General features: G+C 39.2%; 1 protein-coding gene across 6 annotated transcripts in view; it reads right to left on the reverse strand.

Moving 5' to 3' along the window:
- LOC147025593 (uncharacterized) overlaps positions 1-24558 on the reverse strand; it is a 60819-nt gene that overhangs the window by 14199 nt on the left and 22062 nt on the right. For all 6 annotated transcript variants that reach the window (XR_015059588.1, XM_085886716.1, XM_085886715.1 and 3 more), the window contains one exon: positions 22688-22861. Coding sequence is in view for 5 of the 6 variants with exons in the window: in XM_085886716.1 (XP_085742842.1) it covers positions 22688-22861 (174 nt within the window). In the remaining variant the exon portion in view is untranslated. The remainder of the gene's footprint in view (positions 1-22687; positions 22862-24558) is intronic.

Below are 24558 nucleotides of genomic sequence, written 5' to 3' on the forward strand. Positions count from 1 at the left end.
GAAACTGTTAAGGAAGGAACGGATGATGGATTTGTGATGGCTTAGGCCTGGCAGGAAAATATTGTTGCGGATTCGCGCCCGCCGGCGTGCGACCGCCACGTAACTCGAATCGCGGCACGTCGCCCACCGGACGGACAATCCAGTCGTGACCCTCTCGGACTAACGCCGGGAACCAGTCACGGGTGGACCTTTCGGTCTCACCGCGATCGAGCCAATCAGCCCCCGCGTGGGATAGGGTTGCTCGCCAAATTCGAACTACCTAAGTACCCACGCGGAGGGTAGACCGGGCGATCGCACCTCGCCGCAGGTCGACTTCGGACACGGGCCACTTAAGCGACCCGTTCCGTACTATCAGAATAACCGAGCGGTGTTATCGTCGACCTCGACGGTTCGATTCATTATCGGGCGTATTCAGCCCACTACCAACCCTTTACGTGAAGCAAGATGGGGATTCAATGGAGGAAAAGACGAAGCGAAGCGGGAAACAGTTCAACAATAAAGCACATTTATTCTCGGCACACGGGAAGCACACAAATACAATTCCACCAAATGCACACACAAAAAAAAGAAAACACAATTCCATTTACACAAAAAGCAAACATAAAAGTGAAAACACAGTGCAGAGCTAATACCGACTACCGAGCACACGGCAACACTTATACAATTCTACTTCACAGACGGCGCCGACAACACATACCCAAAACCAAGGAAAAGAAATCCCCCAAGAATGAGGTAGGCCTGGGGCCGAGACCGGGTCGGGCCTACCCGTCTGGTGATGAGACGCGGAGCGGCGATGGCCCCGCAACCCGCGGGCCTCGTGGACAGTGCCTGGCTGGGGGTGGGAACGGGGCCCCCTTGGTCGCACTATCTCAGCGCGGGGGGAAACAGGAGGGGGTTGCTGATGCTCGGGGTATAGAGGATCTTTATTATGTGCGACGAGCGTCTCCACCTCGGCCAGGTCGCGCTGCCGGCCTCCCTCGGGCGCGCAGCTCCTTGCACGACGCGAGCACCCCCTCGTCCGGTGTCGCCGCCTCTCCACAGCTCGTCCCCTCCGTTCCGACTTCAACGCACACGACGAGCAGCTCCACCGCCCGCGAAGTCTTGACTCTCTGTTCCGACTCCTTCGCCTCGTTCCGACTCCTTCGCCTCCGTTCTGCTGACTCTTTCTCGTTCCCGTTCTGCTGACTCTCTCCTGACTCCTTTGCGACTCTCCGACCCCTCGTTCTCGTTCTGCTGACTCCCTCGTTCCGACTTTTACGACTCCTTTGACTGACGAACACCGTCCTTTTTATCCCCCCGTAACTTCGCCTTTGACCCCCTCCCTTTGACCTTTCAACTCGCTCCCCATTGGCCCGAGAAAAAGTGGGCGTGAAGGCTTTTTGATCCACAAATTTGCATATATCGATCGCCCTGGGGGCGGGGCCAATTCGCCCCTCGCTCACCGATTGGACGGCAAAAAGTGGGCGTGTGTCGTTTTCGATCCGTTTTTGAAGCAGAAAATCCGTGGTTTTGTACACGCTGTTCGACGCGCGTCCTGCATGAGTCCAACACCGGTACCCACAGCGGGGCAAGAACGGTGGCGATGCTACGGTTGTGAGGTGTGCGTGAAGGTCGTGGCGGTTGTGGTGAAGCGGTGGTTGTGGTCGGTGGTTGATGTTGTGGTTGTGATCATGGCGGTTGGTCCAAAATAAAGATAGTAAAAGAAAAACGGCTATCCTAAAGAGTCGCAGCACGTATAAATGACATGTATTCCCACTAGACAACGGGTTTGGGCCTAACTACACATGCACTTACCGAGATACCTCACCTAAGGGACCTGAATGGTGGTTTGCGAATCTGGTAACCACAACAATATAATTTCAAGAAAAGAAAAGTTAAACATAATCTATACCAATGCCAGAAGTTTAAATAATAAGATGGAAGAGCTTGAAGCCAAAGTGGATAACGAGGAGTACGATATAGTTGCATTGAGTGAGACATGGTTTAAGGAGGAGAGTAACTGGAGGACAGGATTGGAAGGCTTCAAGGTGTATCGGTGTGTTAAGAAGGAGAGAATAGGAGGAGGTGTAGTAATCTGGGTAAAGGACAGCATTGTATCTCGAGAAAGGGGTGACAATAAAGAAGGAATAAATGTTGAGGATTCTGTATGGGTAGAGATTAGAGATTGTAAAAACAGTAAGATACTGGTCGGATGTTTTTATTGGACTCCAGGTGTGAAGGAAGAAGAGGAAGGAGTACATGAAGAATTCAAAAGGACATGTGGTAAGGGAAGGGTATTGATTATGGAGGATTTTAATTTGTCAGGGATAGATTGGGTGGAGGAACAGGGGAAGGGCAGAACAGAAGAGGATTTCCTAGTTTTAGTCCAGGATTGCTTTTTAACCCAGTTTGTAGATAAGCCCACGAGGGGGAGTGCAGTGTTAGACCTCCTTTTAATTAAATATCCCAATATGGTGGAGGAGGTGGAGGTTGGTGAGCATTTAGGAGCAAGTGACCATAACATTGTGTGTGCAAAGATTCTGTTTCGGGTTAGAGTTCAGGATAGTAGAGTTAGGTTGTTAGATTTCAGGAAGGCAAACTTTGAGGGTATGATGAGAGAATTGGGTGATATAGATTGGGAGATTCCAACAACAGTACAATCAGCATCAGAGAAATGGGAAAACTTTAAGGACCAAATGTGTAGAGTGCCGAGTAAGTATATTCCAATGAGGTGTAAAACTAGAAGCAGGAGGAGACCAGGGTGGTTGAGCAGTGAGATGAGGAATGCCATTAAGGAGAAGCAGAAGGCATTTATTTGGTATAAAATAACAGGACTGGAGTTAGATTTATATCACTATCGAAATAAACAGAGGCAAGTGAAGAAAATAACTCGGCAAGTCAAAAGAGAGCTTGAGAAGGACATGGCTAAGAATATTAAACATAATAGCAAAGCTTTCTTTAAGTACATCAAGGGAAAAGAACAGGTGAGGACCAGTGTGGGCCCGTTGAGGAATAGCACCGGGAGAGTGGTTAGTGATGAAAGTGAGATGGCAGGCTTATTAAACAGGCATTTTTCTTCAACATTTACACAAGAACAGTCAGGAGAATTGCCAATAGCTGAGAGTATCTATCAAGGAGGTGAGGAAGGGCTTTTACAGAAGATCCAGGTTGGAGTGGAGGAAGTAAAGGAACAGCTAGGTAATCTAAAAGAAGATAAGGATCTGGGTCCAGATAATATGCACCCGAGAATATTGTTGGAGGTGGCTGAGCAGGTAAGCGAGATGTTAACAGATATTTTCAATATTTCACTGGAGTGAGGACAGGTACCCGAGGATTGGAGAGTAGCAAATGTGACACCATTATTTATAAAGGATCCAGAGAAGAATTGGGAAACTATAGACCTGTTAGTTTGACTTCAGTTGTGGGGAAGGTGTTGGCGACATTAATTAAGGACCAGATGAGGAACCATTTAAAAAGTACAAACTAATTAAAGGTCGTCATCATCGGTTTTCCAAAGGTAGTTCCTGTTTAACAAATCTTTTGGAGTTCTATGAGGCAGTGTCTGATTGGGTGGATGATGGATAGGCAGTGGAAATAGTATATCTAGACTTTAAGAAGGCATTTGATAAGGTACTACATCGGAGGTTGTGAGCCAAAGTGAGGGCTTGTGGAGTGGCTGGTCAGGAAGCTAATTGGATTGCAAACTGGCTTCGTGGTAGGAAACAAAGAGTGGCAAAGAGTGGAAGGATGTCTTGCTGGGAGGATGTAAACAGTGAGGTACCTCAGGGATCAGTACTTGGACCATTACTATTCATTATTTACATCAATGATTTGGATAATGGGGTAAAGAGTAAGTTTTCCCAATTTGCAGATGACACAAAGCTTCGAGGTGAGGTGGATAGCAGAGAGGTAATGATCAGATTCAGGAAAGTATTGATAATTGCATAGATTAGGCAAAAGATTGGAAGATGTAATTTAACCTGAGCAAGTGTAAGGTGTTGTGGATGGGAAATAAGAATGAAAATAGAGATTACAGGATGCAAAGGGTAATTTTGGAGCATGTCACACAGGAGAAGGATCTGGGAGTGGTAAGAGATACGGGATGTAAGGCCTGAGTCACATTTCCCACGGCGGCGTGGGGTCTACAAAATATACGGCTACTAGCAATTAAACGGCGGCCGCAGTATTTCCACGGTCACACAATGTAGCAGTCACATATGTTTTTATTTTTCGGGGAGCCGCACGGCGTATTTATAAATTGTGGAGTCCGAAAACGTGGGGGTGCCATACGGTCTTTGATTTGATGTACACGGTGACCTTAGGGCGTTCCTGCGGCGGCCATAGAATTTTCAAGGCAGACGCAAGGTGCCCGCAGGGGGGCCCTAAGGTGAACGTGCAGCCAGATGGGCAGTAACGAGTGGGTTCTTTTTTTCTTTCTTTCTTTTTTTTTACCAGTTCTTTTGTTTCGGCTTGTTGAATTGCTATGGCGAACGTAGAAATGAAAAAAGTTATAACTCCGAGCTATAATTCCACGGCGACCCCTACAGCCTGTTAAATATAGCCAAACGGCATAGGGCCACCCTGAGGCCACTGCAGAAACTCTGCGGCTGCCGCACATTTCTGTCAATTCAGAGGGCATACGGCCGCCGTATCCTCGCCAAAGAGCAAATGTGACTTTGGCCGAAGCAGGCAGCACAATGCCAAGCAGCTATAGGTAAAGCAAATAGGGTTTTAGGTTATATTCGGAGGGGGGTCATTTATAAATCAAAAGAGGTGGTGCTAACATTGTACAGGAATTTAGTGAGGCCACATCTGGAATATTGTGCAGTTCTGGTCTCCACAGTTCCGGAAGGGCATAGATGCCATATACAGGGTTCAGCGCAGGGTTACTAGATTGATCCCGGGCCTAGCTAGACTCAGCTATGAGGAGCGGCTGAAGGAGAAAGGGCTTTATTCACTAGAAAGGAGGCGGTTACGAGGAGATATGATGGAGATGTTTAAGGTAATGAAAGGGATAGATAACATGAGTGCAGATGAATTATTCAACAGATTAGACAGTGATAGGACCAGGGGCCATAGCCTGAGACTAAAGAAGAGGAGAGTTAAGACGGTAGCAAGGCAGGGGATTTTTACTCAGATTGTAGTTAATGTATGGAATGGCCTTGCTGGAATGGTAGTGGCAGCAGAAAAAGTAGATAAGGTTAAATTTGAATTAGATTGGCACCTGGAAGTTATGGAGGTAGAGGGGTACGGGGATATTGATAAGACTTTTCGGTCGTTTGAGCATTGATGGGTGATTGTGTGCATGTGTACAGAGTCCTGTTGGTTGGGGTCTTGTCAAGGGGGGTTGCGTGGTTGATGTTGTATGCTTTTAACCAAGCTCATGCCCCCTACCCTGAGGGGAGGAAGAATAAGAATAAAAAAAACAACTACAAAAACAAATAATCAAAACAAAAAAAACAACAAAAAAACAAACAAACAAAAAAATTATTTCATTAATTGAAACCATTTTTTTGCATTTTCTTCCTTGGATCTTGTTTAGATAAATTAGTATGGTGGTTTTAAATTGGTGGTATGGTATGGTGTGTAGATAAATTAGATTTCCTTGTAAATATATCATCGTTTTAAGGTATATAATAGTTTTAAGTTATATAACAGTATTAAGTTATGTAATAGTATGAAAGTATGTGATAGTACTAAGGAATACAATAGCTTTAAGTTATACAACAGTATTAAGGTTTATAATAGTTTTAAGTTATATAACAGTATTAAGGTGTACAATCGTATTAAAGTATTTAATGATTTTAAGTTATACAATAGTATTCAGGTATATAATATTTTAAAGTTATAGAACAGTATTAAGGTATATAATAGTATTCAGGTATATAATAGTATTAAGGTATATAATCGTTTTAAGTTATGTAATAGTATTAAGGTATATAATAGTACTGAGGTATAAAATAGCTTTCAGTTATATAAGAGTAATAAGGTAGATAATACTTTTCAGTTATATAACATTATTCTGGTATATTAGTGTTCAGTTATATAACAGTATTAATGTACATAATAGTATTCAGGTATATAATAGTTTTAAGTTATGTAATATTATTCAGGTATATAATAGTTTTAAGTTATATAACAGTATGAAGGTATATAATTGTATTAAGGTATATTACAGTTTTAAGTTATATCACAGTATTAAGGTATATCATAGTATTCACATATATAATAGTTTTAAGTTATATAATAGTGTTGAGGTATATAATAGTTTTAAGTTATATAACAGTATAAAGGTATATAATATTATTGAGGTGTAAAATAGTTTTAAGTTATATAACAGTATTAAAGTGTTTCATAGTTTTTCATTAACAAAAAATAGTATTAAGGTATTTAATAGCATAAAGGTATATAATAGTTTTAAGGTATACAATAGTTTCAAGTTATATATTGGTATTAAAGTTTATGATAGTATTAAGGTATTTAATAGTTTAAAGTGATAGAATCGTATTCAGGAATATAATAGTTTTAAGTTATGTAACAGTATTAAGGTATATAATCGTATTAAGGTATATAATAGTTTAAAGTTATATAACAGTATAAAGATATACAATAGAATTAAGGTATACAATGGTATTAAGGTATATCATAGTGTGAAAGTATATATTAGTATGCAGGTATATAATAGTTTTAAGTTACATAACAGCATTAAGGTAAATAATAAAATGAAGATATTTAATAGTTTTAAGTTGTCTATTATAGTATGAAGGTATAATATAGAATTAAGGTATTTAATAGTTTAAAGTTATATAATCGTATTCAGGTATATAATAGTTTTAAGTTACATAACAGCATTCAGGTAAAAAATAAAATTAAGGTATATTATAGTTTTAAGTTGTAGAACAGTATTAAGTTATATAATAGTTTTAAGTTATATAACAGTATAACAGTATTAAGGTAGATAATCGTTTTAAGTTATACAACAGTATAAAGATATACAATATAATTAAGGTATATAATGGTGTTAAAGTATATAATAGGATGAAAGTATATTTTAGTATTCAGGTATATAGTAGTTTTAAGGTATATAATAGTTTTGAGTTCCATAAAAGCATTAAGGTATATAACAGAATTAAGGTATTTAACAGTTTAAGTTATATATTATAGTATTCAGGGATATAATAGTTTAAAGTTATTTAACAGTATTAAGGTACATAATAGCATTAAGGTATATCGTAGTTTTAAGTTATTTCATAGTGTTAAGGGATATAATAGTGATATAATAGTATTCAGGTACATAATTGTTTTAAGGTCTATAATGGTTTCCAGTTATATAACAGCATTAGGTATATAATATAATTAAGGTATTTAATAGTTTAAAGTTATATAATAGGATTCAGGTATATAATAGTTTTAAGGTATGTTACAGTATTAAGGCATATTAGCGCATTAAGGTATATCATAGTTTAAAGTTATATAATAGTATTGAGGTATATAATAGTATTAAGTTATAAAACAGTATTAAGGTATATAATAGTTTTAAGTTTCATAACAGTACGTAGGTGTATAATAGTATTAAGGTATATAATAGTTTTAAGTTGTGCAACAGTATTAAGTTATATAATAGTTTTAAGTAATATAACAGTATAACGGTATGAGGGTATTTTTTATAGTTTTAAATAATATAATAGTTTTAAGGTATATAATAGTTTTTAGTTACATAACAGCATTAAGGCATATTATAGAATTAAGGTATTTAATAGTTTCAAGATATATATTATAGTATTAAGGTATATAATAATATTAAGGTATTTAATAGATTTAAGTTATATAATAGTATTCAGGTATATAATAGTATTAAGGTATTTCATAGTTTTAAGATATTTCACAATATAAAGATATACAATAGAATTAAGGTATACAATGGTATTAAGGTATATATTGGTATGAAAGTATATATTAGTATTCAGGTATATAATAGTTTTAAGGCATGTAACAGCATTAGGGTATATAATAGAATTAAAGAATTTAATAGTTTTAAGTTATACTAGTGTGGGCCCGAAGGTGCGGGCCCGTAAGTGCGTGACCGTAGGTGCATGCCCGTAGGTGTGTGGCCGTACATCCAAAGAAAAAAAAAAACTTTCAAACCGCGTGCCAGAAACAACAAGCACACAGGCCGTTCCTTCGCTCTCGCGTGCCCGTACGTGTGTGGCCGTACGTGCGTGGCCGTATGTGCAAAAAAAAACAACTTTCAAACAACCACACGGGCCGTTCTTTCGCTCTCATAAACGACGACTGGATTGGGGCATTGTGTTTATCTATAAATGCGCATAAAAAAATTGAGAAATTATTAGAATACAGTAAGTCGTCGAGATCGGACCGGTCCAATCAGATTGGTGCCTTGAATTAATATCAAACTTTGAAAAGGCACATCCGCCACCCTCTCCCCCCTCTCTCCCACCCCTCATTCCCCCCTCTCTCCCCCCCCCTCATGCCCCCCTCTCTCGCCCTCCTCAGTCACCCCCTCTTTCCCCCTCCTCTGTCGCCCCTCTCTCTCGCTCCTCTCTCTCCCCTCTCTCTCACCTCCACTCTCACACCCCCTCTCCCGTTCCCCTCTCTCGCCACCTCCTCTATCGCCACCTCCTCTCTCCCCCTCTCTTGTATTGTGACGCCCCCTCTCTCTCACCCCTCTCTCTCACCCCCCTCTCTCCCTCCTCTCTCACCCTCCTCTCTTGCCCCCTCTCTCTCCCGCCCCTCTTTGCCATCATCATTCCTCATTAGCCGGCTGTCTTGTCTAACGGCACTTTTCTGTATAAATGAAAGATTCCAGGAGTAATCTTTAAAATCCCATGTTTAATCTTCCTTGTGTGTCCTTTAAATTGTTGTGATCCCTGTTTGCCGTGAGCAGGTGATGAGGAATATAAAGAGTTAGTTTAGTTTAATTTAAAATGAAATAAACATTAATTGTGACGTCATTCATGATGTCATAGCACAGTGTCTTGTCATTGGTTTGGTAAATAAATGGCCGTAACTTGGGAACTGCTTGTCCGATTAATATCAAACCTTGAAAAGGCACATACTCAGGGCCCCAGCAATATACCTGGAAAGTTTCAATCATATCGGACCGGTGGTCGTCGAGAAACGGCGGTCGCATACAGACACACAGACATTAATATCAAACCTTGAAAAGGCATATACTCCTGTCCCCAGCGTCGATTGTGACATCATACCAAACGAAGAAGAAGAAGAATTGTGACGTCAAGCGTGAAAAAATAAATAAATAAACATTAATTGTGACGTCATTCGTGATGTCATAGCACCGTGTCTTGTCATTGGTCGACAGATAAATGGCCGTAACTTGGGAACCGCTTGTCCGATTATATCAAACCTCGAAAAGGCACATCCGCGGGTCCCCAGCAATATTCCTGGCAAGTTTCAATCAGATTGGACTGGCGGTTGTCGAGAAACGGCGGTTTCATACAGAGAGACAGACAGACAGACAGACACACACACAGAGATTGCTGGAATTATAGATACATAATAGTATTCAGGTATATAATATTTTAAAGTTGCATCACAGTATTAAGGCATTTAAGAGCATTAAGGTATATCATAGTATGAAGGTATTTCATAGGTTTAAGTAATATAATAGTATTTAGGTATATGATAGTTTTAAGTTATATAATAGTATTAAGGTATGTAATAGGATTAAGATATAAAATAGTTTTCAATTATATTACATTATTAAGGTATATAATAGTATTCAGGTATAGAATCATTTTAAGTTATATAATAGTATTCAGGTATTTCATATTTTAAAGTTATATAACAGTATTAAGGTATATAATAGTATTCAGGAATATCATTGATTAAAGTTATATAACAGTATTAAGGTGTATAATAGTATTCAGGTAAATAACAGTTTTAAGTTTTATAATAGTATTCAGGTGTATCATACTTTTAAGTTGTATAACAGTATTAAGGTATGTAATAGTATTCAGGTATATCATAGTTTTAAGTTATATAATAGTATTCAGGTATATAATAGTTTTCAGTTATTTCACAGTATGAAGGTATATTATATTATTCAGGTATATAATAGTTTTAAGTTACATAACAGTATTAAGGTATATAATAGTCCTTAGTTAAAAAAAAATAGTGATGGTAAAAAAATAGTAAAAAAAGAATCGAGCCTTTCAAGAATAAGGGTGATGTGCAGAGCTGTGGAAATTACAGAGGGATAAAGTTGTTAAGCCACACCATGAAGTTGTGGGAAAGAGTAGTGGAAGCTCGGTTGAGAGGAGAGGTGACGATCTGTGAGCAGCAATATGGGTTTATGCCAGGAAAAAGCACCACTGATGCGATGTTTGCTTTGAGAATGTTGATGGAGAAGTATAGGGAAGGCCAGAAAGAGTTACATTGTGTGTTTGTGGATTTAGAGAAAGCTTATGATAGGGTGCCAAGAGAGGAGTTGTGGTATTGTATGAGGAAGTCGGGAGTGGTGGAGAAGTATGTGAGGATCGTGCAGGATATGTATGAGGACAGTGTGACAGCGGTGAGGTGTGCGGTAGGAATGACGGACCGGTTTAAGGTTAAAGTGGGATTGCACCAAGGATCGACTCTGAGCCCTTTCCTGTTTGCAATGGTGATGGACAGGTTGACGGACGAGATCAGACTGGAGTCTCCATGGACTATGATGTTCGCGGATGACATCATGATCTGTAGGGAGAGTAGGGAGCAGGCTGAATCGAGCCTTGAGAGGTGGAGGTACGCACTGGAGAGAAGGGGAATGTAAGTCAGTAGGAGTAAGACGGAGTACATGTGCGTAAATGAGAGGGAGGGTGGTGGTATGGTGCAGTTGCAAGGAGTTGAGGTGGGGAAGGTGGATTGGTTTAAATACTAGGGATCAACTGTCCAAAGTAACGGAGAGTGTGGGAGTGAAGTGAAAAAGAGAGTGCAGGCAGGATGGAGTGGGTGGAGAAGAGTTGCAGGAGTGATTTGTGACAGAAGGGTAGCTGCAAGAGTGAAGGGCAAAGTATACAAGACGGTAGTGAGACCAGCTATGTTGTATGGGTTGGAGGCGGTGGCACTAACAAAAAGACAGGAAGCAGAGCTGGAGGTGGCAGAGTTAAAGATGCTGCGATTCTCGTTGGGAGTGACGAGGATGGATAGGATAAGAAATGAGTATATTAGAGGGACAGCGCAGGTAGGACGGTTTGGAGACAAAGTGAGAGAGGCGAGATTGAGATGGTTTGGACATGTGCACAGGAAGGAAGTGGAGTATATAGGGAGAAAGATGCTGAAGATGGAGCCGCCAGGCAGGAGGAGAAGAGGAAGGCGAAAGAAGAGGTTCATGAATGCGGTGAGGGCGGACATGCAGGTGGTTGGAGTGTCAATGGAAGATGTGGAGGATAGAGCGAAATGGAGACAGTTGGTCCGCTGTGGCGACCCCTAACGGGAGCAAGCCGAAAGAGGAAGAAGAAGAAGTTAAAAAAAAAGTGTTAAGGTATTTAATAGTATTAAGGTATATAATAGTTTTAAGTTATATCACAGTATTACGGTATGAAGGTATTTTATAGTTTCAAGTAATATAATAGTTTTTAGGTATATAATAGTTTTAAGTTATATAACAACATTAAGGTATATAATAGTATGAAGGTATTTCATAGTTTTAAGTTATATAATAGGATTAAGGTATAAAATAGTTTTCAATTATATTACATTATTAAGGTATATAATAGTATTCAGGTATATAATAGTTTTAAGTTATATAATAGTATCCAGGTATATTATAGTATTCAGGTATATAATATTTTAAAGTTATATAGCAGTATTAAGGTATATAATAGTATTCAGGAATATCGTTGTTTAAAGTTATATAACAGTATTAAGGTATATAATAGTATTCAGGTAAATAACAGTTTTAAGATATATAATAGTATTCAGATGTATAATCTATCTATAATTCCAGCAATCTGTGTGTGTGTGTGTGTGTGTGTGTATGTGTGTGTGTCTGTGTGTCTGTGTGTGTGTGTCTGTGTGGCTATGTGTGTCTGTGTGTGTCTGTCTGTATGTATCTGTGTGTCTATCTGTGTGTGTCTGTGTGTCTATGTGTGTGTCTGTATGTGTCTGTCTGTATGTGTCTGTCTGTGTCTGTCTGTGTGTGTCTGTCTGTGTGTGTCTGTCTGTGTGTCTGTCTGTGTGTCTGTCTGTGTGTCTGTCTGTGTCTGTCTGTGTCTGTCTGTGTCTGTCTGTGTGTGTCTGTGTGTGTCTGTGTGTGTCTGTGTGTGTCTGTGTGTGTCTGTCTGTGTGTGTCTGTCTGTGTGTGTCTGTCTGTGTGTGTCTGTCTGTGTGTGTCTGTCTGTGTGCGTCTGTCTGTGTGTGTCTGTCTGTGTGTGTCTGTCTGTGTGTGTCTGTCTGTGTGTGTCTGTCTGTGTGTGTCTGTCTGTGTGTGTCTGTCTGTGTGTGTCTGTCTGTGTGTGTCTGTCTGTGTGTGTCTGTCTGTGTGTGTCTGTCTGTGTGTGTCTGTCTGTGTGTGTCTGTCTGTGTGTGTCTGTGACCGCTGTTTCTCGACAACCACTGGTCCGATCTAATTGAAACTTGCCAGCTATATTGAGGATGTGCCTTTTCAAGGTTTGATATTAATCGAACAAGTGCCTCCCAAGTTACGGCCATTTATTTACCAAACCAATGACAATACACGTTGTTGCGTGGGAGTGGCCGATGGGGAAGGGAAGCTCAGCCGCGGTCCCCATTACGGGTAACAACGTATGGACTTCCGGAGAGTGATGACTTCGTCTATTCTAATAATTTCTCGATTTCTTATGCGCATTTATAGATAAACACAATGCCCCAAATTATGATCGTTTTCATATTAGACGGTGCATAAATTTCGGTAACATCAGAGTGAGCTGGTGTGCAGGAAGTAATTTTTTTTCCTCTCTTCTCTTCTCTTTTTGTTTTTCCTTGCGATGACATTGCGAAAAGGCAAAATACGTTGGCGCTAATTGAATATTTGGGCATTAAAAGTAAATTGCGAATAATCGTAACTGCGAAAAATATGCGAACTTCCGGGCCACGCACGTACGGGCACGCGAAAGCGAAGAAACTGCCTGTGTGGTTGTTGTTTCTTGCTCGCGGTTTGAATATTTTTTTATTTTTTTATTTTTTTACGGGCACGTACTAGTACTTTTAAGTTGTATAACAGTATTAAGGTATGTAATAGTATTCAGGTATATTATAGTTTTAAGTTATATAATAGTATTCAGGTATATAATAGTTTTGAGTTATATAACAGTATGAAGGTATAATATATTATTAAGGTATATTATAGTTTTAAGTTACATAACAGTATTAAGGTATATAATAGTCTTTAGTTAAAAAAAAATAGTGTGAAGGTATTTAATAGTATTAAGGTATATAATAGTTTATTGGTATGTAATAGTTTTAAGTTATATATTGGAATTAAAGTATATAATAGTATTAAGGTATGTAATAGTATTAGGCATTTAATAGTTTTAAGTTATGTTACAGTATTAAGGTATATAATAGCATTAAGGTATATCATAGTTTTAAGTTTATTTAATTGTATTAAGGTAGATAATAGTATTAAGGCATAAAATAGTTTTAAGTTATATAATAGTATGAAGGTATAGAATAGTTTTAAGTCATATGATATTATTCAGGTATATAATACTTTTAAGTTATATAACAGTATGAAGGTATATAAGAGTATTAACGTAAATTATACATTTAACTTACACCAGGCGACCCGTGAACCCGTTGGGTTCCCGTTGTGACAGCGGTTGATGAAAAAAAAACAAAAGACACGAAATTTTACTATTATTATTTAGTGGTCAAACTTTAACTTGAAAAAAATTTGAGCATTTACCTCAGGAGTCATCGTTCAACGAGGAACGTGTCTAAACACAATTTTATTTATTAACGAACATGGAAGAATTAGATCAAAATGGCGATGTTTATTTTATGCTTAAAAAATAGATCGTTCTTTGTCTATACCAAATGTATGAGATTTTAAAATAAATCATTTCAAGAAAAAAAAGAAAGCTCCAGCGAACTATACCGCTGAGGTTGTTTGCATTGATCAAATAATCTCGAAGAGTACTTGACTGAATCAGGAATTGATTTTTTGATAATTTTTTTCGTTGCCTGATTTTTACGAAACTTGACACTGCACACCGCAGGCGAATGATGAGTAAGGTGGCTGTAAAATTTTTGTGCCATCGTGTACCGTTTTGGCTGTATTTTGGGAACACACAAGATGAGAGTTTTAGTAATATACAGATAATAGTATTGAGGTATATAATATTTCAAAGTTATATAACAGTATTAAGGAATGTAATAGGATTCAGGAATATAGTCATTTAAAGTTAAATAACAGTATTAAGGTATACTAGTGCAGGCCCGAAGGTGCGTGCCCGTAGGTGCGTGCCAGTATGTGCAGCTTCGTTCCTTTGCTCTCGTAAACGACGACTGGATTAGGGAATTGTTTCAATTAGATTGGACCAACCATATCATAAATGGCCATAACTTGGGAAACACCTGGGAAACATACCCAGCGTCAATTGTGACGTCATATCAAACGAAGAAGAAGAATAATTGTGACGCCTCCTCTCTCTCCCCGTCTCTCAACCCTAGTCTCGCTCTCCTCTCTCCCCTCCTCTCTCCCCTCCTCTCTCTCCCCCCTCTCTCTCACCCCTAGTCTCGCCCCTCCTCTCTCGCCCCTCTCTCTCGCCCCCTCTCCCGTCCCCTCTCTCACACGCCCTCTCCCGCCACTTCCTCTCCCCCTCTCTTGAATTGTGACGCCCCCTCTCTCTCACTCCCCTCTCTCCCTCCTCTCTTCTCTCGCCCCCCTATCTTCCTCCCCTCTCTCCCCCTCCTCTCTCGCCCCTCTCTCTGTAAATGTATTCACAAATGTCTACCAAGCACAACAATTAATTCAAACCTTGGGAAAAAACAGCTTTCAAACCCTTGGGAAACAGCTGTTTCCCTTGGGAAAATTCAAACCTTGGGATTAATTAAGAATTTGAACAATTAATTCAAACCTTGGGAAAAAACAGCTTTCAAACCTTTGGGAAACAGCTGTTTCCCTTGGGAAAATTCAAGCCTTGGGATTAATTAATAATTTGAACAATTAATTCAAACCTTGGGAAAAAACAAACAGCTTTCAAACCTTGGGAAACACTTGGGAAAAAGCTGAAACGGATGAAGAACGATATCAAACCTTGAAAAGGCACATACTCAGGTCCCCAGCGTCGATTGTGACATCATACCAAACAAAGAAGAAGAATTGACGTCAATCGTGCAAAAAAATAAATAAAAATAAATAAATAAATACACATTAATTGTGACGTCATTCGTGATGTCATAGCACTGTGTCCTGTCATTGGTTGACAGACGTTATTGGTCATTATTGGTTGACAGACAATATATAGGTCGTTATTGGTTGACAGACATTGGTCATTGTATCATGTTATTCTTTTTATTACTGCCAATTATTGTGCTATTATTATTATTATTAATATGCTGTTATCATTATTCTGAGATATCTTTGGGAAAAAATGGCATGATAAGGTGATAAGGTGGAACGACACTTCAGCTGCGATATATACACCTTTCCAACACTGAAAAAAGCAATAAAATGGCCGTAACTTGGGAACCGCTCGTCCAATTAAAATCAAACCTTGAAAAGGCACATCCGCGAGTCCCCGGCAATATTCCTGACAAGTTTCAATCAGATCGGACTGGCGGTCGTCGAGAAACGGCGGTCGCAGACAGCAGACAGCAAACAGCAGACAACACACACACACACACACACACACACACACACACACACACACACACACACACACACACACACACACACACACACACACACACACACACACACACACACACACACACACACACACACACACACACACACACACACACACACACACACACACACACACTGCTGGAATTATAGATAGATAATAGTATTCAGGTATATAATAGTTTTAAGTTATATAATACTATTCAGGTGTATAATACTTTTAAGTTGTATAACAGTATTAAGGTATGTCAGTATTTAGGTATATAATAGTTTTGAGTTATACAACAGAATGAAGGTATATAATATTATTAAAGTATATAATTGTATTAAGCTATATAACAGTGTTGAGATATATAATAGTTTTAAGTTATATAACAGTATTAAGGTATACCATAGTTTTAAGTTATATAATAGTATTAAGGTATATCATCGTATTCAGGTATATAATCGTTTTAAGTTATATAATAGTATTCAGGTATATAATCGTTTTAAGTTGTTTAATAGTATTAAGTTATATAATAGTATTCAGGTATATTATAGTTTTAAGTTATGTAACTGTTAAGGTATATAATAGTTTTAAGGTATATAATAGTTTTAAGTTATAGAATAGTATTAAGGTATATAATAGGATTCAGGTATATAATTGTATGAAAGTAAATAATAGTTTTAAGGTATATAATAGTATTAATGTATATAATATTATTAAGGTAAATAATAGTTATGAGTTATATAACAGTATTAAGGTATTTAATAGTTTTAAAGTATATTATAGTTTTAAGTTATATAATGGTATTGAAGTGTATAATAGTATTAAGGTATATAATAATTTGAAGGAATATAATAGTTTTAAGTTATATAACAGTATTAAGGTATATCATAGTATAAAGTTAGATAACAGTATTAAGGTGTATAATCGTTTTAAGGGATATAATAGTTTTAAGTTATATTACAGTATGAAGGTATATTATTGTTTTTAGGGATATAATCGTTTTAAGTTATATTACAGTATTAAGGTATACCAGACAACCCGGGAACCCGTTGGGTTCCCGTTGTGACAGCCGTTGATAAATAAATCATTTCAAGAAAAAAAAAAAATAGATAGCTTCAGTGAATTATACCGCTGAGGTTGTTTGCATCGATCAAATTCTCCCGAAGAGTACTTGACTGTATCGGGAATCGATTTAAAAAAAATTTTTTTCGTTGCCCGATTTGAACAAATCTTGATATTCCACGTCAATGTGAAAAAAAAAACGGAGAAAAGAAAGTCGAACAAATTATTGTGCGTAATCATCAAAACACAATTTTATTTATTAATGAACACGGAAGTATTAGATCAAAATGGCGGTTTATTTTATGCTTAAAAATAAATCGTTCTTTGTCTATACTAAATGTTTGAGATTTTTAAATAAATCATTTCAAGAAGAAAAATAAAAGATAGCTTCAGCGAACTATACTGCTGAGGTTGTTTGCATTGATCAAATTCTCCCGAAGAGTACTTGACTGAATCGGGAATTGATTTTTTAATAATTTTCTCGTTGCCTGATTTTAACAAAACTTGATACTGCACACCACAGGCGAATGGTGAGTAATGTGGGCCGAAAATTTTTGCGCTACCGTGTACCATTTTGACTGTATTTCAGGAACATACATAGATAAATACAAGATGAGGATTTCAGTAATATATCGATTATCGTTTTTAAGGATATAATAATTTAAAGTTATATAACAGTAGTGAGGTATATAATCGTTTAAGGGATATAATAGTTTTAAGTTGTTTCATATGTTGAAGTTATATAATAGTATTAAGGTATATAATAGTTTTAAGTAATATAATATATGCCTGGTGTTGGCTTAATGGTGAGGGTGGTGGGCTTGGGATCCGAAGGTCCTGAGTTCATATCCCACACTGCCATTGAATCAATACCCGGTGGGGTTGACTCAGCCTGTCATCCTTCCAATGTCGGCAAAATGAGCGCTTACCAACTTGCTGGGATGATTGAGCCATTTGAGAATCCTGCATCGGACTGGCGACCCATCCAGGATTGTGCCAAACATCTGAGGAGACTGTTTTGGCAGCACTGATATTCTGAACAGAGTATGGTCCCAATGGATGATATAATAGTATTAAGTTATATAATAGTATTAAAGCATATAACAGTGTTAAAGTACATAAATCTATGTATTACTAAAACTCTCATCTTGTATGTATGTATGTATGTATGTTCCTGAAATACAGCCAAAATGGTACATGATAGCGCAAAAATTTAGGGCCACCTTAACTACCATTGTCCTGCGGTGTGCAGTATCAAGTTTCGTTCAAATCGGGCAAAGAAAAAAATTATTAAAAAATCCATTTCCGATTCAGTCAAGTACTCTTCAGGAGTATTTGATCAATGCAAACAACCTCAGCGGTATAGTTCACTGGAGCTATCTATTTTTTTCTTGAAATGGTTTTTTTTCATCAACCGCTGTCACAACGGGAACGCAATGGGTTCACGGGTCGTCTGGTAGTATAAAATGGTATGATACGGCCTCGTAACATGTCTGAAAATATTTTACCATCATCTGAGGTCAGGATTGTCCTTTACATATAATAAGGTATATAGTAGTATTAAGTTATATAATAGTATTAAGGTACATAACCGTATTAATGTATATAACAGTATTCAGATATCTAATAGTGTTAAGGTATATAACAGGATTAAGGTTTATAACAGTATTAAGGTACATGTTGGCACCCAAAAGTGGTCCCAAAATGGTACCCAAAAAGGCCTTCAGTACCAACATAGGTGGTCCCAGATGAAATTGGCTCAGAATGAAGAGTTGAGGTCCTATGAATATGGTATTACCATAAACAGACATTTGAGGGGGTGGCGTCATCCCAGCAGATTCTCTTAAATACAAGCCAGTGACACTGAGAGTCACCTGAGATCAGACTTGAGTGGCAGGCCTCATCTTAGTGTCTCAATTAGTGACAGTAAAATACGGCCTGGTAACACGTCTGGAAATATTTTACCATCATGTGAGGCCAGAATTGTCATATTCATATAATTTTACCAATGTGCTATAACAAACCATCTATAACCTCCATATATCATTATGTTAAAGCACATTCTGTATACCCCTGAAACTTTGGTGTCCAAAGTGTGTCTCAGGCATATAGTCTGAGGCAGTGTCAAGGCTGTCACCATACAGTCATCGTTCTCGGTTCTGATGTCAGAACCCTCGTACGCGTTCAGAATTCCTGAGGTCAAAGTTCGTAGATCATATTGGCAGTGGTATTGTCAGTGTAATTGTGATGAAATGGAAATCTAAGGATGATAGTTCATCCCTTATAAAGTAATGCCACTTTGCTCACAGCACCACTTGTGATGAAATGGGAGATCCAATGTGGAAGGTTTCCTAATGCAAGCAGCAAATGCAGATCTGTGCCTTCTGGGTGAGGGAAGGTCTTCTGAAGTTTCTCTATGAATCCAGAAAGGAGGGTTGGCGACTGACAAAGCAGGATTATGTCATCATGACTCATGACCTTGCAGTCACCATCAAAGCTTATTTGATCCAAGCCCTTGAAACGCCTACTTTCAACCGACTTTTCATCCTTGAGAATTGTCATATGTTGCTGGCATTTAAGGGGGGCATTGGGTACTTACATTTATGAGTCAGGGGCCAAGTTCCTGCTGACGGAATCAGACATGCTGGCTAAAGGGTTGCTGACAGAATTTATTTGTGGAAAGTTTTACAACAGGTGCATTGGAGTCGATCAACTTTTGTCCGGCATAATGGAAGGATCACAATACCAGCAATTTATAGATGTAAATGTGAGTGAGGAGGATGCGGAGGTGCTGATGATTTCTGATGAAAATGCTCCCTCTGACCAAACAGAGATTGAAAAAATTATTTCCTGGAGAACAAGTCATTCCAAAATTAACTGATATCGTATGAATGCTTTTTCAGTGAGGCGATGGAAGGGCGACTGGGACCAATGGTGTCCTTCTGGACCACATAGTCATACGTGCATATGGTTAGTAGAATAATAAGAGATCTGCAAATAGAAGTGTGGACGAATGATGTTGACCTCTACATCTGAGTTCTGCCAAAAGTTAAACATTTTCTTTGGCCTTAATCATCTGAACTATGCACGATGAGTGACTATTTCTGCACGAACGATGTAATCTCAATCCAAAATGCCAGGAGATTGTGGACCTTGGAGCTTTCTCCATTTTGCCTCAACAGCAGAAACTTTGCGTGGAATGCCATCGAATTGAGCTTGGAGCAGACATTTAATAGGGATGCAGCCTCTCCATTAAAGGGAATTGTTGCTTTTTGCAACTCAGAAAGTGCATTCTGACACTCGTACATCACCACCACCTAGAGAAGGATGGCTACTTACGAATTACGGAATCGCTTGGGATTGGAGGTGGGAGAGCGGCCTGAAATACCGCTTTGCTCCTGGCACATCAAAAAACACAATAAGCACATCAATTCCTTGGCCGATATCTTGAATGATTCCTGCACCCCATATGAAAACCAAGCCTGGTGTTGGCTTAGTGGTTTGGGTGGCGGCTTGGGATCCCAGGGTCCTGAGTTCAAGCCCCGTTGGCTGCTGAATTAACACCAGGGGGTTGACTCAGCCTGTCGTCCTTCCGAGGTCGGCGAAAGGAATACCAGTGTACTGGTCCCGGTGTATGCCCCGGTTAGAATAGGTGTACCATATCCCTGTGTGTCGTAAGAGGCGACCAGGGTTGGCGTCAGGAAGGGTATCCGGCCATAAACATTGCCTCAAGAAAAAAGCCCAACCCCTGCACAGCAGGGAAAAATGGCTGTAAAAACGGTCAAAAAAAAAACCCCATATGAAAACCCTGATTCAATATCCAAAGATCTGAATATTGCATCTGGGAAAGTGGCTACAGAGGAGACAAAGAGGTCCCTGCTTTAGATGCTTTGAAGTACCCGTGAGCAACAACGGAAATTTAAGGAAGAGTGATAGGGCATGAATTCCTCTAAACTGTTCCAAGAAAGAAGATCGTGAATAAGAAATCTAATGTTGCTGGGGTGTGAGTGCCTGCAGAAGGAGTCAGTGATGTATTTGGGAGGATCATCTTCGTTGCTTCACAACGCATTGCTGGGTTCAACCTCCGGCACATCCTCGCCTTCCCTATCAGTGAGTTCCCCCACTTCTTGGCCCACAGCAACAGATCTCCCCTGAAGACAGATAAATCCATGCGACTGAGAGTCCTACCCTACATCAAGGGGACATATGGAAGCATGGTCAGAGAACTATTGACCATGGTATGTGCCTGCGTTGGAGGAAAAGTCCATAAATCTATTTTTGATAAGTACATGACCTAATCCATCAAAGAAAGTGAGCGGAGACAATGTTGGGGGTGGAGAGGATTGGACAGTGGTGATACTAGCCCTATTGTCATTACCAGATCTGATGAAATTGATTGTAAGGCAGAGTGGAATGCAACTGCTGAAGAATGGAAACTTCAAAGATCAGCTGGCTGTATTCCTCTTTCAGGAATGGACGAAAAATAACTACGGCATGATTATTGGCCAGAAAACACTTGTCTCCCATGTGGTGGCCATTGCGTCCAATATACTTATGACTCCAAGGATGAGTTCATGGTGACCCAAACAAACAGAAAATCTCCAATGTGAATATGAGGATTAGCCGACACTCTGATCACAATCCATACAGCAACAATGGCCAAGAATATTTGGTGTGAGTTTCGGACACTGACATACTCATCATCTTATTGGGTATACTCGGCAGATCTCTGGAGGGGTAACTTGTGAGTCGAAAAATCATTATGGATTGCAGAACCAGTAACAATCGCAGCCACATTGACCTTTCCGGCTTTGACAGTGTTTTGGAGGACAAGCAAGCCGGAGTGACGGCAGCGCTGCCGGGTTTGCATGCCTTCACTGTTGCGATTTCACTGCAGTATTCTACAAAAAAAGGGAAAATACACCAATACGTAATTATGGAGCAAGATGGTACGGGGAAATATGTCGAAACCTTCAAAAATCTCACAACCACAGACCATGCAGCTGTAGAAACATTGCCCTCTTTTGTATGCACCATGTATGGTTAAAAGCACATGACAAATGTCAATGAAGCCTGACATTCCGTTTTCCAGGGTATGAGGGGACAAGTACCCCAGGACAATCCCCTGGCAAATGTGAAGCAAATCGATTGTACATTCCTCCCCCAGGACCTCCGATGTTGGTTCAAGAGCCCCTTCTGGGTGTTGTCATCAAGGGCCCCATGAAGGGCATCTGCCAGGGTGATGTCACCCCCTAAAATGTCTCTTAACGGTCATACCATATTCAGAGGACCTCAACACTTAATTCTGAGCTGGTTTCATCCGGAACCTCCTATATTGGATGAGAGCCCGTTTTGGGCGCGATTTTAGGGCATTTTCCGGAGGGATGCCAGTTCCTAAAATGCCTGTTATACATTATTCTTCATTCAGGAGTCTCCAATGTTTCATTCTCTGTTGGTTTCATTTGGGACCTCACATAATGAATCTAATGCCTTTTGCGGGGGTTACTTTTGAGGGGCTGGGGGCTAAAGTCACCTGCTATATCCCAGCAGAAGTCCATTTTCAAAGCTTGGAGGGATATATTTTTAATATACTGTGGGGTGCATCCTTGGGACCTGTTCATTGGAGTTTGATGGTGTGGGCTGCCAGTCTAATAATCAATAATTCATTCATTGTACATGCCTTGCAATGCTACATACAATGCATGTTGTGCATACCTAATAAGCATGTCGAATGAACCTTGTGTCCAATGCTGTGTCTGCCATTAGTAATCACAACGGTATTAAAATGCGTACAAAGATCTAATAAATTGTACTGAAGTTATAACCTGCTTGTCTGCAGCCAGGAAGGGGTCAAGCTTTAGAGTGAGCTCATGTCTCTGCTGTCCCGAAAGAGATATGAGGAAGCGAGATACACGTGGAAGCTGGCATGCCTGGCATTCATCCGATGGTGCAATCCGTGTGCTGGTAATAACCAGGTGTGGATAACAATCCACTCTCTCCTGAAAAATAAATAAGAAGGCCCACAAATTCACAACATTATTTAACTCTTGGATTAACCCCACTGCTTAAATGATGTAAACACTTATTCTGAAAATTCACCCATCATCAATCACTACACTATTTCATTCCCTCTGGGTTATGGATAAACTCGCACAAAGTCATTCCCCAAACCACCCTGTTCATACATATGTGACCACTGTAGTTGGTATTGCCTTTTGGTCCCCTGCCCCTCCGACAAGGTCAGAAACAGTGGACAGATTAAAATGAGTTCCGTCTGACCCGATCATCCATCCAAGTACTTTTGTATACGCGATGTTTCAAAAATCGTTCAACATTTAGTTTTCATTTTGCAGATATCTATTCCTCATGACATTATCTCAACCTGATTAGATCACGGCTGTGATTGGCTGAATTCTGTTGCCATGGCAGCTGTCTCGGTAACTTGGCTTGTGTACAATATCTGTGAGGGATCCTTTCGCATTGCTTCTTGTTAAACAAGAAAAAATTAATTAATTAATAGTTCCACTGGACCTGTAGCTTATCTGGGCCCTGGCCTGATGTTGTAACCCAAATTTGGTAACATTCTGATTAGTGGGTCTGGAGAAGGTTTATAAAGGAATTAATGCAATTTTCCCAAAAGTTGACAAGTCGGCCATTTTGACGCACTTCAGGTCACGTGATCGGCATGACCTCCACGTGTTTAACATCCGTACCCAGACCTAAAGTTGTAACCCAAATTTGGTAGCATTCTGACTGGTGGGTCTGGAGAAGAAGATTTTTGAATAAATTTACTAAGTCGACCATTTTGACCTACTTAAAGTCACGTGACCGGAGCGAGCTTTGCAATCCCTGTTCCCAGTCAGGAGAGGAACCTTGCTGCCAAATTTTTTGTTGTGGGATTGTGATGGAACAACGTCAAAAGATATTGTGATGCTAAACCAGGAGGATTGTGGTGTTGTATTGTGGCATCGAAATGTGGTGTCATTCTTCATTGTTATTCTTCTTCATCCATCACAATCCCACAACAAGAGTAAAATATCAAAAGATGTTGTGATGGTAATCCATAAGAGGATTATGGTGTCCGATTGTGGCATCGTAATGTGGTATCATAATGAGGTGTCATTCCTACCTTGTTGGTTGTTTTTTTTTTTATTTCATCCCTCTTATGTTTTTACATATTTTTTTAATGTTTTTTTTTCTTGTTTCTGCAATTTCTTTAAAGCAAGAAAATGCTTAATGTTTTTTTATATTTTATTATTTTGGTGTGGATGTAATCCATCTATGTTATTAAATTTGGCTTATGGTACATTATACCCCTCCCCCCTCCCCTCAATCCTGACTTTTGATTCATTCAGCTATGTGAATTACCACATTTGCGAAACAATGTGATTATCATTTAAAAACAAAAAGTTCAATGTTTTATATATATTATTTTGGTATGGATTCAATCCATATATGTTATTAATTTGTTTTGCTACTTGTTTCAGTTGATTTGGGTGATGGTTTGGATATGTATTGCTTTTGGAATGGTTCTGTCAATGGTCCATTTCCCCCAACCCCCCCCCCCTCCCCTCATGATCCTGGCCTGATTTGGTTGAGTCCACATTTATGTTCGACTTATTTTCCTTGTAAAACGATTAATATGTTATATGTTTTTTTAATATTGGGTTGCGTGGACTAGCCCAGAGACCAAGGA

Source organism: Eptatretus burgeri, chromosome 6 (genome assembly GCF_056783735.1).
Source record: "Eptatretus burgeri isolate ZD-2024b chromosome 6, Ebu_testis_v1, whole genome shotgun sequence".
Classification (NCBI taxonomy): domain Eukaryota; kingdom Metazoa; phylum Chordata; class Myxini; order Myxiniformes; family Myxinidae; genus Eptatretus; species Eptatretus burgeri.